The following is a 15,235-nucleotide window of genomic DNA, read 5'->3' on the forward strand; positions in this document are numbered from 1 at the left end:
ATAACTGGTTCACTTTTTAATCGAAAAGTGGTTCTAGTTAATATTTATGCTCCAAACTTTGACTGCCCTGAATTTTTTATAAACGTTTATTTACTTCCCTTCCTAATCTAAATGAATATATGTTGATAATGGGTGGAGATTTCAATTGTTGTCTGAATCCTTTGATGGATAGATCTAAACCTATCCGAATTCTTCTGAATAGATCAGCCTTACTTATTAATTCTTTTATGGTTGATTCGGGAATTACTGAAATATGGCGGTTTTTGAACCCTAAAGATAAAGAATTTTCATTTTTTTCACATGTATATCAGAGTTATTCTAGAATTGATTATTTTCTTATTGATCATCGGTTATTAACGGATGTTACTGATTGTAAATATGATTCTATTACTATTTCGGATCATGCACCTTTGAAGTTATCTATCAAGATTTCGGACTTTTCCAATAATACTAGATCTTGGAGACTTAACGCGACTTTGCTTCAAGACCCAGAATTTATCACCTACATAAAACAGCAAATTGACTTGTTTTTCTCAACAAACTGTACTGAAGAAATCGACAGAGGAATATTTTGGGACCCTTTTAAGGCTTTTATCCGTGGACAAATTATCTCATATTCCGTTGGTAAAAGAAAACAAAGATATTTAGATATTGCTTTAATAGTGGATAAAATTAAAGAATTTGATAAGATTTATTCCGTGACTCCTACCAAAGAACTTTATAAGAAGAGAGTTGAGCTTCAAATGGAACATAGCTTATTATTATCTTCTTCAATTGAGAATCAATAATTAGGACCAGGGCTCAATTTTATATCCATAGTGATCGAACTGGTAAACTGTTAGCTAATCAATTAAAAGCTATTTCGACTAAGCGACAAATTATTAAAATTCATAAACAAGACGGTAATCTAACTACTGATCATAAAGAAATCAATAACACTTTTCAAGATTTTTATAAATCTTTATATCAATCAGAATTTGATGGCGATCTGTCCATGATGGATAATTTTTTTAACAATTTGAATATTCCCAACCTGACAGATGAAGATCGTAGCTTGTTCGATGCTCCTATCTCTCTGGCCGAAATAGGAGAGGCTATCTCATCAATGAATTCAGGAAAAGCTCCTGGCCCTGATGGTTATATTATAGAATTTTTTAAAACTTTTTCTTCTTTGCTTTCCCCTTGGTTATGTGAAATCTTTAATGATGCATTTGCTAAGAAGAGATTACCTCAATCTTTTTATGAAGCTACTATCTCTCTAATTCTTAAAAAAGATAAGGATCCTACTTTATGTGCATCTTATCGCCCTATATCACTATTAAATGTAGACTCTAAGATTCTTACAAAAATTTTAGCTATTAGGTTAGAAAAGGTACTATCACAGATTATTTCAGAAGACCAAACTGGTTTTATTAGGAATCGGTATTCCTTTTTTAATGTTAGAAAATTGATTAATATAATTTATACTTCATCACCCACAATCCCAGAATGTGTTATTTCATTAGATGCTGAAAAAGCTTTTGAGAGTTGAATGGACATACTTATTTAACGCTTTGAGATATTTTAATTTTAGTCCTAATTTTATATCATGGATCAAACTAATATATTATAAACCTGTTGCTTCTGTTCTTACAAATAATTACAGATCCTCTTTTTTTCAATTATCTCGTGGTACGAGACAAGGTTGTCCCTTAAGTCCTTTATTATTTAATATCGCATTAGAACCTTTGGCCATTGCTATTCGTGAATCTCCTAATATTTTTGGTATTACCCGTAATGAGAAGTTATACAAGTTATCACTTTATGCTGATGACTTGTTGTTATATATTTCTGATCCTGACAGGTCTATTCCCGCTATTTTATCCTTGTTGGCTCAATTTGGTAGTTTTTCTGTTATAAACTAAACTTGGATACGAGTGATTTATTCCCTTTAAACGCGCAAACTTTATTGAATGATAGGATACCATTTAAAGTTGTTACTGATAACTTTATCTATTTAGGTATAAAAATTACCAAGAAATATAAAGATTTATTTAGACTGAATTTTTTACCTATGCTCCATCAAATTCAACAACTTACTACAAGATGGTCTCCCCTATCCTTATCATTAGTTGGTCGGATTAATGCTATTAAAATGATGATTTTACCGAAATTTTTATATTTATTTCAAGCTTTACCAATTTTTATTCCTAAATCTTTTTTTGATAACATTGATTCAAAAATTTCCTCATTTGTGTGGCAAAATAAAAACCCCAGGTTAAGTAAAAGGCAATTACAAAAATCTAAAAAAGGTGGTGGTTTAGCTTTACCTAACTTTAGATTTTACTATTGGGCGAATAATATTCGTAACCTAATATATTGGAAATTAGATTTGGATTCACCATTGTGCCCACAGTGGGTAAATTTGGAATGCAATGAGGCAAAGGGATATTCTCTATTCTCTGTTCTTGGTTCTTCTCTTCCTGCTGATTTAGTTAAATTCAATAAACAGATATCTAATCCTGTTGTCAAACATACATTACGAATTTGGTTTCAATTTCGTAAGTTTTTTACTCTGAAAAACTTTGTTCTTGATAGCCCTATTTTACTTAATTTTTTTTTCAAACCTTCTTTGACAGATCAAGCTTTTAGCATATGGAAAAGGAAAGGTATAAAATGTTTTCGTGATCTTTTTTTTGAAGGTAGTTTGATGTCTTTCGACCAACTTTCCAACAAATTTGAGTTACCTAAATCTAATTTTTTTAGATATTTACAAATCAGAAATTTTTTACATAAAGTTCTACCATCTTTCCCCAATTCAACTTCAATGGATTTCTCAGATTTGATTTTTACCTTAAATCCTTGTCAGAAGGGATTAGTAGCTTTTATTTATAATATGATTATGAAGATACAACCAGAAATATCAGGTAGAATTAAACAAGAATGGGAAAAAGAACTTCAATATAATATATCAACAGAAAAATGGGAAAAATTTTTACAAATGGTTAATTCTTCTATATGTGCTAAACATGCTTTAATACAATTTAAAATTGTACATAGAGCTCATATGTCTAAAGATAAGCTTGCTCGATTCTATTCTCATATTAACCCTCAATGTGACAGATGTCATTCAGATGTGGCCTCATTGACCCACATGTTTTGGTCATGTCCCGCTTTACATAACTATTGGAAGGACATATTTGTTACCATTTCCTCAATTTGGAATATCGATTTACAACCTCATTTTATTACTGCAATTTTTGGTATACCAAATGAGGATGGTAACCGGTTTTCCCCTTCAATTAGACGAATGATCGCCTTTGCAACATTAATGGCCAGGAGGTCTATATTACAAAATTGGAAAGAAGTAAATCCTCCTACCACGTTTCAGTGGTTTTCTCAAACTATTTCTTATCTGAGCTTGGAAAAAATTAGAAGCACTATTTTTGACTCATCAATTAAATTTGAAGAAACTTGGGGACCGTTCATTCGACATTTTCATATGAATTAATTTGGCCTCTTCCAGACCTTCTCTCTGCTTATTCTTGTTCAGGTATGGAGTTCCGGAGTTCTTGACACTATCTGAGAGAAATGATACTTAAGGAGTCCATTTAGAATGTGCTGACACAGAAAGAACGTGCAAAGCAACTTGCAGGGCAACGTATAAACCAATTTGCAAAATCAGGATGAAACAATAGCTTGCTGATTAAAGAAGCGATACGGGTAACGGGAAGACATGCTTAACGGTTGAACAATAACGGTGTTAATGCGCTGAGGCTGATAAGTGGGCCAAAGGGTAATCACATTTGTAATTTTGTAATGAGATTAAGGAAGAATGTCTGCACCTCACATGGGTGCAACTCACAAAGTTGTAAACAAGTAGGGTATAAAAAAACTGTGCAAAGTGTAATTCGGCACTCAATCTAGCAGGAGCTGGTTGGGTCCGACTCTGCAGACTCGAAAAATAAAGTTTACCGTTCTGCAAATTGCTGAGACTCAGTGTGTTTCTGACAACGTGGGGGCTCGTCCGGGATCCACACTCCGGCCGCGGTGGACACGAGGAAGGACATCGGAGACGGTGCACCCCGCCGAGTTTGGCGGTCCCTGACTCCTTGCTCGTCGCTCCAACGCGGCTTGAGCGAGTGATATCCGGACAGCGCAGAGCGGTAAACGGGGAGAAGGGGACAGTACCTGGTACTGGAAGTCCCCAGGACGCACCGGGTAAGTGCCTACTATTATAGTAGAACGGTGCGGGAATAAGTAAGGACGGAGAAGACCGGGATCGCTACCCGGGGGTCCTCCTGATTAAGTAAGAGCGGAATAAGATGGGAGGGGGTGGCTCTAAAAAGAAAGAGGAGACGGAGAAGACCGGGACCATACCCGGGGGTTCCTCCTGATAGCCCCCTCGGTAGAATGTTTGAGAATTGGGGATGTGGAAGACTAAAAGGGAAACAAAAGAAAAAAAATGATACAGTACTGTTTAATTTGGTCGAAACAGCCGATAGAAAAACCTGCGGTCTGGTGGCCGTGGCTTGGGTCTGAGGAGGATTGGGTACGACAAGCCTTAAACATTTACGTTAATTCAAAACCAAGTGTAAAACCGGAAGAAATTGCTTATGCTTTTTGTTGGGCTCCCTGGCCAGGAGTAACAACAAAGAGTTTTAAATTGGGCATTAAAGGGGAGCGGAAGTGGGACCCACTCGATCATTTACCCCCTCCCTATGTCCAGCCTTCTGCGCCCCTTGCGGGAGCAGAGGGAGGACGTGAAGAAAGTGAAAAAACAGAAGAAATAGACCCGGAGAGGGAAGAGAGGGATGTTAGGGAAAAAGCAAAAGCAAGGATCGAAACAAGGAGTGTGACAAGAGCAGATAAGAAAAAGAAAGACGAATTAAAAAAGGAAGAGGTACAGCTGTGTCCCCTTCGAGAGGTTCCAATGGGAGGAGCACGAGGAGGGACAGGATTTGTAAACGTCCCTCTGACAAGTACCGAAGTACGAGGATTTAAGAAAGATATGAAAACTTTATTAGAAGATCCAATGGGACTGGCAGAACAGTTGGATCAATTCTTAGGACCTAATGTTTACACTTGGGAAGAAATGCATGCGATTATGGGAACGCTATTTTCTGCACAAGAGAGGCAAATGATACGACAAGCTGCAATATCAATTTGGGGAAGGGAACAGCCGAATGAGTTACCGGGGGACCGGAAATTTCCAGTAAACGACCCACAGTGGGACAAACAAGCAGAAGAGAGAAGACGGCAATATCCCATTGCCATGGAAGGGAGGAGGGGATTACAACCTGTAATTGAGACATTAGTATCAGATGGACTCTTGGAAGAATGTATGTCACCCTTTAATACCCCCATCCTACCGGTCCGAAAGCCCGACGGCACGTATCGAATGGTTCAAGATCTGAGAGGCTTAAATGCGGTAGTCCAAACACGATACCCGGTAGTGCCTAACCCCTATACATTAATGAGCAAAATACCTCCTGAACATGAATGGTTCAGTGTGATAGATCTAAAAGATGCCTTTTGGAGTTGCCCGTTGGAGGAAGGTAGCCGAGATATGTTCGCATTTGAATGGGAAAATCCCTTCACTGGGCGGAAGAAGCAACTCCGGTGGACCGTCTTGCCCCAAGGGTTCACGGAGTCCCCAAACCTATTCGAACAGGTACTGGAGCAAGTATTGGCTGGATTCCATTGTACCGAAAAGAACCAACTATTACAGTATGTCGATGACCTACTACTATCGGGACCAGCAGAGGAGGTAGTGCGAGACGATACTATAAGACTCCTGAATTACCTAGGAGAAAAAGGATTGCGGGTGTCCAAGAAGAAACTGCAATTTGTCGAGAAGGAAATAACATATCTCGGACACAGAGTCAGTAAAGGGCACCGCCAAATAACCCCAGAAAGAATAGCGGGAATAACTAAAATACCGCTTCCCAGGACAAAGAAGGAAATAAGACAATTTCTGGGCTTAGTGGGCTATTGCCGGATTTGGATAGAGAATTATACCCCCCTGGTGAAGTTTATGTACGACAAATTGGCAAAGGAAGACCGGGGAATAATCAGCTGGACCGAAGAAGAAGAACAGAAGTTCAGGAAAATAAAAGGGCAACTAATTCGGGCCCCGGTATTAACACTGCCAGCACTGGAAAAGCCCTTTCAGCTGTATGCAACAAACAATGAAGGAACTGCGTTAGGAGTACTAACCCAAGAAAAAGGAGGAAAGCGGCAACCTGTGGCCTTTTTATCAAAAATGTTAGACCCGGTATCCCGGGGATGGCCGACGTGCATACAAGCCGTAGCTGCAGCAGCCGTACTAGTAGAAGAAGCACGGAAATTAACCTTTGGGGGAAGAATGACGGTGTATACCCAGCACTCCGTTAGCACCCTCTTAGCCCAAAAAGCTCAGCGGTGGTTGACGGACTCTCGCATACTGAAATACGAAACCATTCTGATGGTCGGGGATGATGTAAGCTTTGAAAGGAACAATAGTTGTAACCCGGCACAGTTCTTATACATGGAATCAACAGGGGAGCCCGACAAACATCAGAAGGCGAGTGGAAGACCCCCGACGGACGGCAAGTACTGAATAAGGAAGTAACTCGTCATATACTGCAACAACTACACCAACAAAGCCATTGGGGAGTGCAAGCTATGTGCGACACTATCCTAAGGGACTATGTTTGTAAAGGGATATTCACACTAGCTCAACAGGAGGTGTGGGGCTGTTACACCCGCCAAAAGGTAAACAAGAAAATGATGCGTGCCACCCATAAGGAGGGACAAACACTAGCCGACCGTCCCATCGGATCCAAATAGACTTTACGGAACTACCACAAGTTCAGAGATGGAAGTACCTGTTAGTAATTGTGGATCACTTCACTCGGTGGGTGGAAGCATTCCCAACCACTAAAGCTGACGCCCCTACAGTGGCACGGATCCTATTAGAAAATATAGTCCCAAGATATGGAATAATGGGGTCTATTGATTCAGATAGGGGAACACACTTTGCCTCAAAAACACACCAGCTAATCTGTGACGCCTTAGGAATCCAGTGGAAGCTGCACACCCCCTGGCACCCTCAGAGCTCAGGAAGAGTTGAGAGGATGAACAGTACTTTGAAGACGCAATTGACAAAACTAATGATGGAAACCAAGCTACCCTGGACCAAGTGTCTACCCCTGGCCCTACTAAGAATCCGCACGGCTCCTCGAAAAGATATAGGAGTATCCCCTTATGAAATGTTGTTTGGCCTTCCATATTGGAACAAGGTGGAGGGCTATCCTTCCCTGCAAGGGGGAGATGTCTTTGTAAGGGACTATTTACAGGCACTATCTCGTTCTTTTGCAGAATTGCGCAGGAAGGGGTTACTCGCACAAACCCCACCTCTGGACTTCGCACTCCACCGAACTCAGCCCGGTGACTGGGTCCTGATTAAGACTTGGAAGCCAGAGAAGTTACAGCCGCAGTGGGAAGGCCCATTCCAGGTGCTACTGACCACCGAAGCCGCAGTAAGGACAAAAGAAAAAGGGTGGACCCACGCCGCGAGAATCAAGGGACCCGTAAAGCCCGAAGAAGGTGCAGAATGGACTTGCGTCCAGGGAGAAGACCCGATGGTGCTAAAGCTCAAAAGACGGACAGAATGAACTTTGGGACTGTAATGTATATACTGCTATTGTTGAGAAGCGCTGAAGGGGGATGTGATAAGTGCAGGACGACGGTAAGGGTGGGCATGACGGTTTTTCCAGGGTCCTTTGTATCACACTCGCATGTAAACGAGAAATGTTATGACTACAACAAAAAGGAGGAGTATGTGGAAAGTTTAATCTAACCAACTGCTGCTTAAAGATAGATGACAACGGAAAGGTGGTTCAAAAAATATCAGATAAAATAAGGAAACTGGCCCACGTGCCGGTACAGACCTGGAAGCCGCTGGGGTATTGGGACTGGCTGGACGGATGGTTGACAGGAGGCTGGTGGCGAACCGCTTTAGGGGTTATAGGAGGGGGATTGATGGTCCTCCTTCTGCTACCATGTCTGATCCCCTGCTTGCGGGAGCTAGTAGCTCGGGTGGCAAGACAAGTCATGCAACCAGGGGCCCCAGCTGATCCTGTTCAGGTACTCCTACAAAGGGAAATAGAGCTAGAGGAAGAAGCCTATGTAAACCCGTGGCAAAAGCCCAACTGATAGCACATTCTAAAAAGAAAAAGGGTGGATTGAGAGAAATGATACTTAAGGAGTCCATTTAGAATGTGCTGACACAGAAAGAACGTGCAAAGCAACTTGCAGGGCAACGTATAAACCAATTTGCAAAATCAGGATGAAACAATAGCTTGCTGATTAAAGAAGCGATACGGGTAACGGGAAGACATGCTTAACGGTTGAACAATAACGGTGTTAATGCGCTGAGGCTGATAAGTGGGCCAAAGGGTAATCACATTTGTAATTTTGTAATGAGATTAAGGAAGAATGTCTGCACCTCACATGGGTGCAACTCACAAAGTTGTAAACAAGTAGGGTATAAAAAAACTGTGCAAAGTGTAATTCGGCACTCAATCTAGCAGGAGCTGGTTGGGTCCGACTCTGCAGACTCGAAAAATAAAGTTTACCGTTCTGCAAATTGCTGAGACTCAGTGTGTTTCTGACACTATCATATACTTATAAACTGTTATTATTGCCCATGTTAGTTTAGTTTAGTGTTTTTTTAATATATTTTTTTGTATATTTTCAAATTATTTTTTTTCTTTTGACGATTATTTTTGTTTTTTTCATATATAATTATTATAGGCTTGATTGATTAATGTACTATTTTTTTGGATATTTAATAGGATATTGTTATCTTATTATTAATGCAATTTCAAGTCTATTGCACTTATAACCTATTCATTATGTTATGTTTTTTTTTAAATGTGAAACTCAATAAAAAGATTGCAAAAGAAAGAAAAATGAACAAAGAGCCAAAAGTCAACAAACTGTGCAAATGCAAAGAAGAAAAAATATAGAAAGGTAACAACAGATAGGCAGTAGATACCTGAGCTTTAGGGTCCTTGGAATGGAGTCCACAGGTTGAGGGAACAGGTCAGTGTTGGGGTTATCCCGACTGGTTCAGGAGCCTGATGGTCGGGGGATAACTGTTTCTGACCCTGCTGGTGTGGGTCTTGGGGCTCCCGTACCCGTTCCTGATGTGAACAGAGAGCATGGTCGGTTCCTTGAAGGGTGCATCGGCTCTCAGCTTTTGTCCCTTTGTCACGGGTGGAGAGGAGGTCACGTGAGCCAGGAAATCACGGACGCGAGAGATTCTGCGTGTGCTGGAAATCCAGAGAACACACACAGACACACACAGAGCTCAGCAAGTCGGTCCGTGTCCATTACACCCACTCCTCCGTGGATTCTGCCTGACCTGCTGAGTTGTGCCTGCGGCGTGTTGTGAAGCGCTGCGGGTCTGGACAGCTGCAACAGTCCGGCCACAGAACGGGGCATTGGTCGGGTAAAGCAGTCCGCTATGAACTGGGGTCGGGGCGCTGCGACTGCGGGGGCAACGCATTAGCACCGGATGTTCGTGCTGCGGGTCTGGACAGCTGCAACAGTCCGGCCACAGAACGGGGCATTGGTCGGGTAAAGCAGTCCGCTATGAACTGGGGTCGGGGCGCTGCGACTGCGGGGGCAACGCATTAGCACCGGATGTTCGTGCTGCGGGCGGAGCCGGACTCGGCGCATCCGGGGCGGGGCGGGGCGGGTCGGGGCAGTCATTGCCGCAGCTTCCAGCCGCCCTCTCCGACTCGGACCATGCTGCTGGGCAAAGTGGCTCTGGTGACGGCCTCAAGCCAGGGGATCGGGCTGGCGGTGGCCCGGCGCCTGGCGCAGGACGGCGCCCATGTGATGATCAGCAGCCGCAAGGGCAAGAAAGTGGAGGAGGCGGTGTCGCGGCTGCGGGCGGAGGGCCTGTCCGTCTCGGGGACCGTCTGCCACGTCGGGAAGGGCGCGGAGCGGGAGTCGCTGGTGGCCGAGACGGTCGGCCGGTTCGGGGGCGTCGACATCCTGGTGTCCAACGCCGCCGTCAACCCGTTCGCTGGCCGCACCTTGGACTGCCCGGAGAGTGCCTGGGACAAGATCCTGGACGTCAACGTGAAATCGGCCGCCCTGCTGGCGCAGCTGGTGGTGCCCCACATGGAGAGGCGAGGAGGCGGCTCCATCGTGCTGGTCAGCTCCGTGGCCGGCTACCGGCCCTTCCCCATGCTCGGCCCCTACTCGGTCAGCAAGACGGCTCTGCTGGCCCTCACCAGGGTGCTGGCCACCGAGCTGGCCCCGCTCAACATCAGGGTCAACTGCCTGGCTCCCGGCATCATCAAGACCCGCTTCAGCGCGACCCTGTGGGAGAGCGAGGGCCCGCGGCAGGCGGCCACCCAGATGATCGACATGCGGCGGCTGGGAGAGGCCGAGGACTGCGCCGGGGCTGTCTCCTTCCTCTGCTCGCCTGACGCCTCCTACATCACCGGGGAGACCATTAACGTGAGCGGCGGCATGCAGTGCCGGCTCTGAGGTGGCTAACACCCGGCGCCCTGGGCCACCCACACCACAGCGAGCCCCGAGGTGCTCTTCAGGATTTGGTACCTTTCCCACACAGTCAATGTTTGTTGTGCCTCAGGATTGGCAGGAAGCCAGGCCTCTTGAACCTCGCCCTGTTATGCAGTATTTACACAGGCCTCTCTCCTCTCAAAACATACCCCAATACCCTCAAATTTATCACCCTGCTCTATAAACACTTACAGAGATTAACACACTCTGGGGTCAAGAAATCTGCTGACTCACCACCCTTCCTTCACTCGATGGTTTTTCAACACATTACTGTATTAACCCCCAACCGCCTCGTCTTGCATCCCTGACCCTTCTGCCCTCTCCACGTTACAACCCAATCAGAACGACGAGGTATCCCCTCCTTGGGGCAACGGGACACCAGCGATGCTCTCTTCTGAGGGAGAGGATCGACCGAGACTATCTGGATGATGAATACATTACAGATTCCAAGCACCGAAAAAATATCAAGTGAAGTTCCAGAATGAATTCGGACAATGTGAAAAGTGATTCATGATTCACGATGTACACATCGGTGGTGTCCTCCTCCTTCAAAGAACAGTGTTTCCCTTCCTCCACTGATGACTCTGCCCTCGCCCACATCTCCTCCGTTTCACCGACATCCATCTTCCTGCCACCTTAACACTGTAAGAGTTTCTCTTGTCCTTACCCACCACAACGTTGCCTCTGAGTTAAATATTTCATTCCCACAACCTCCAAAGGAAGGTAAATATACCCTTACCTTCCCCCTCCCACCGCTTGCCACAGGGATCGCTCTATCTGTGATTCTCCTGTCCAGTTGTCCCTCCCCACTAATCCCCCTCCTGTCGTCTATCTCTGCAAGCGGCCTACATGCTACACCAGGTGATTCACCTTCTCCTTCACCTCAGTTCACAGCCCCAAACAGGTGTCTCCTTCCAGGTGAGGCAAAACATCACCTGCGACTGTGCTGGGGTCATTTACTGTGTCCGGTGCTCCCAATGTGGCCTCCTCTTCATTCATGAGATCATGTAAATTGGGGGCTGCTCTCTGAGAGCTTCATTCCATTGCCCAAAAGTGGAACTTCCCAGTGGCCAGGTATTTTAATTTCAATTCCCACTCACATCCCGTTATTTCAGTCTTCGTGTGCCAAGATGAGGCCACACTCAGGGTGGAGGTGCAACAGCTTACATTCTGTCTGGATAACCTCCGACCGGTTGGCATGAATATCGATACCTCCTTCCGGTTTTTAAAAAACTCCCTCCCCCTCCCCCTTCTTTTATTTCCCACGCTGGCCTTTTACCTCTTCTCCCCGCCTATCATTTCCCCTTTGGCCCACACACAAGTATAATTACGAACAAAGCACGGCAGCACCTCTGTTTCCTGAGAAGTTTGGACAGATTCGGCATGACATCTAAAATTTTGACAAATTTCTATCAATGTGTGATGGAGAGAATATTGACTGGCTGCATCACAGCCTGGTATGGAAACATTTACGCCCTTGAATGGGAAGTCTTACAAAACTATTGGATATGGCCTAGTCATCACAGGTAAACCCCTCTCCACAACTGAGCACATCTACGTGGAGTGTGGTCGCAGGAAAACAACTTCCATCATCAGGTACTCTCACCTCACAGGACAGGCTCTCTTCTTTTTGCTGCCAACAGGAAGAAGGTACAGGAACCTCAGGACTTGCACCAACAGGTTCAGAAACAGTTATTGCCCCTCAACCATCAGGGTCTTGAACCAGAGGGATAACTTCTCTAAATTTCACTTGCCCCATCACTGAACTATTCCCACAACCTGTGGACTCACTTTCAGGAACTCTTCATTTGATGCTCTCAACACCTATTGCTTATTTATTTATTATATTGTCCGATAATTACGCAGCTTTTTGTCTTTCGCGCTGTGGTAGTCTGCTTTATTGGATGCAGTCTTTCATCGATCCTATTTATCGTATTTCCTGACTATGCCCAGCAAACGAATCTCGTACATGATGACAGATAATAAAGTTTCTTTGAATTTGAAGATAAAATCAATGAAAAGCAACGCACAAGACTGGGAAACAAAAGTCAACAACTTGCAAATACAAATGAAAAAAAAACAACAACAATAATAAGAAATGAGCAATAGACATGTGAGTTGTAGAGTCCTTGAAGGTGAGTCCATAGGTCGTGGGAACAGTTCAGTGTCGGGGTGAGTGAAGTTATGCCTGATGGTTGAGGGATCACTGTACCTGAATTTGCTGGTGTGGGCCCTGTCCCCGTTCCTGATGCGAAAAAGAGAGCATAGCCTGGATGCTGGTGGTCTTTGATGATGGATGCATTGGCTCTCAGCTTTTGATTCTGCCCACCCGGGCAAGTGAAGCTGTCACCTGATATGACATCAGCGAGCGTGTTTATCATGTTGCAGCACGGGTGGAGATGAGGCCATGTGAGGGGCTGATTCGTTGACAGAATACTCTGCAGATACTGGAAATACAGAGAACACACACAAAACGCTGGAGGAGCTCAGCAAGTCGGCCGGCATCCATGTAGATGCAGGGTCCCGACCCAAAACGTCGACTGTTTACAGCTCCACGGATGCTGTCTGACTTGCTGAGGTCCGCCAGCTCCAACATTTTGTCCGTGCTTTATGTGAAATGGTGCAAGTCTGGGCTGGGGATCTGATGTGTCACCGGTGGTCCTGTGGTCATACGATGTGGTCAACAGTCCGACTTTAAGAACAGAGCGGGACGCTTTGTCCTCACTGCCTCTGTATTGGCATTTGGCGGGGTTACGTAACAAGGCCAGAAACCGGTTTGCTGGAGGCAGAGTTGTCCTAATTCCTGCTTTACCGTTGGTACAAATGTCAGTCGGATGCTGTTACAGTTCGGGATTAGGAAGGCCTGCGATTAAATTATGGAAAGCAGGGGCTAGAGGAAGGCAATATAATTTTGTTTGAGTTTTTTATTTGGACATTCTATGCAGGTGAGTGTCGGTAAGGTACATTCGGGCTGCTATGAGATAGAGAATGGGACCCCACAAGGCAGTATTTGTAGCCCTTTGTTGTTTAATATTATGATTAATGATACTTTCTCCGAGATAGGTACTAAGGTGGGTAAGTCACTTTTTGCAAATGAAGGAGCTTTCTGGATTAGAGGTAGAAATTTCAATTTAACTATATATATAGGATGCAATTAGTGATTAATGAGGTCGAAACTGGGCAAATAGATCAGAATTTAAGCTTCCAGTGGCTAAAATGCAAATTTTGCATTATACAAAGAGGATCATAGCCCTGCATTTAATATGAAATTATACAGTCAAACTCGGGAAGAAGTGTCAGTGGTAAGATTTCTGACCGTGTGGCTGGGTAGTCTGACATGGAAGCCCCATATCAGTAAAATAATTGATCAATTATTAAATATACTCGGCTACCTTTGTGGGTATTCTTGGGGTGCTGCACGAAAATCTTCGTTGACCATTTGTATTGGGTTAATTAGATCTGTACTTGATAATGGCTGTGTGGCTTATGGATCGGCTTCATCTTCAAATTTAAAACATTTGTACGTGATACAAGCTCAGGCTTTGAAACTGTGTTGAGGTGCAGTAAAAACATCTCCTGTTTCAACGTTACTGGTTGAAATGGGACAATTACCCTTACAGTCGCAGAGAGTTAAGTTGTTAACATACTGGGTTAATTTGAGGAGCAAAGAAGTAAACATCCTGTTAGAAGTATGTTGGAGGACTGTTGGCAACACCACGAGGAGAGTGTTTCTCGTTTTGGGTGGCTAGGAATATGGGTTTGCTGGATAATGCAATATGGTTTCTCAGTAACCCCGCCTTGGTTCAGTCCAATAAATTTAGTTGATTTTAGGTTGCGTGATTTAATGAGGTCTCAGGATTCTGATATGTCTGAGAGTCTGTTAGTTCATCAGTATGTTAAAGAAAATAATTATGATATGTTAGCCATTTTTACAGACGGATGAAAAGATAATTAACTAGGAATGTTGGTGTGGCTATGTTTGTGCCTGAATTACATATAACAATAAAGAAACTTACCATTTTATAAGTATATACAGCATGATTGGTTGGCATTATTTTGGGCTTACATTGAGTGCAGGAAATTCTTCTTCAGTTGTGATTTCTTCAGATTCTTTTTTGGTTTTGATTAGTTTTAAAACAGATCATTCCAGCAGTAGGTCAGATTTACTGCTGGAAGCTCTTCAAACTTTATTTCATATTCAAAATATTGGTCCTGTATTTGTGGGTGTTGAGGGGAATGAGCGGGCTGATTATTTGGCTAAAAAAGCCATTAAAAGTTCAACTGTGGATGACGAGCTTCCACTTGCCAAATCAGAAGTTTAGGGGCTGGTGAGGATTAAAGTTTGAGGGATTATGCCAAGCCATTGTGGGATAATGAGCATAAGGCAAGAAACTTTTATAGAATATGTAAAACTGTTGGGTTGATGGGAGAAGAGAGTAAATCAAGAAGGGAAGAAATTATATCAACTCAATTTATAATTGGGCATACTATGCTTAGTTATTCCCTATGTCTTGTTGGAAAACATCACTCTGAGGTGTGTAGGTTTTGTCATCATTCCGAAACAGTTGAACACATTCTATTACAATGTGAATCATGGAAGGTTGAAGGAAAGCCAATGCAGGCTGCACTACTGTCTTTGGGGGTAGATAGTTGTCATTTAAAAACTTAG

General features: G+C 43.7%; 1 protein-coding gene across 1 annotated transcript; it reads left to right on the top strand.

Annotated features, from left to right (window-relative positions):
• The first annotated feature begins 9,026 nt into the window (after positions 1–9,026).
• dhrs4 (dehydrogenase/reductase (SDR family) member 4) lies at positions 9,027–14,597 on the top strand. Its single transcript, XM_059969668.1, has one exon. The coding sequence runs from the start codon at positions 9,673–9,675 to the stop codon at positions 10,528–10,530; it is 858 nt and encodes a 285-aa protein (XP_059825651.1). The 5' UTR covers positions 9,027–9,672; the 3' UTR covers positions 10,531–14,597.
• The last annotated feature ends 638 nt before the right edge of the window (positions 14,598–15,235 follow it).

The sequence above is a fragment of the Hypanus sabinus genome, chromosome 1 (genome assembly GCF_030144855.1).
Source record: "Hypanus sabinus isolate sHypSab1 chromosome 1, sHypSab1.hap1, whole genome shotgun sequence".
In the NCBI taxonomy this organism is placed as follows: domain Eukaryota; kingdom Metazoa; phylum Chordata; class Chondrichthyes; order Myliobatiformes; family Dasyatidae; genus Hypanus; species Hypanus sabinus.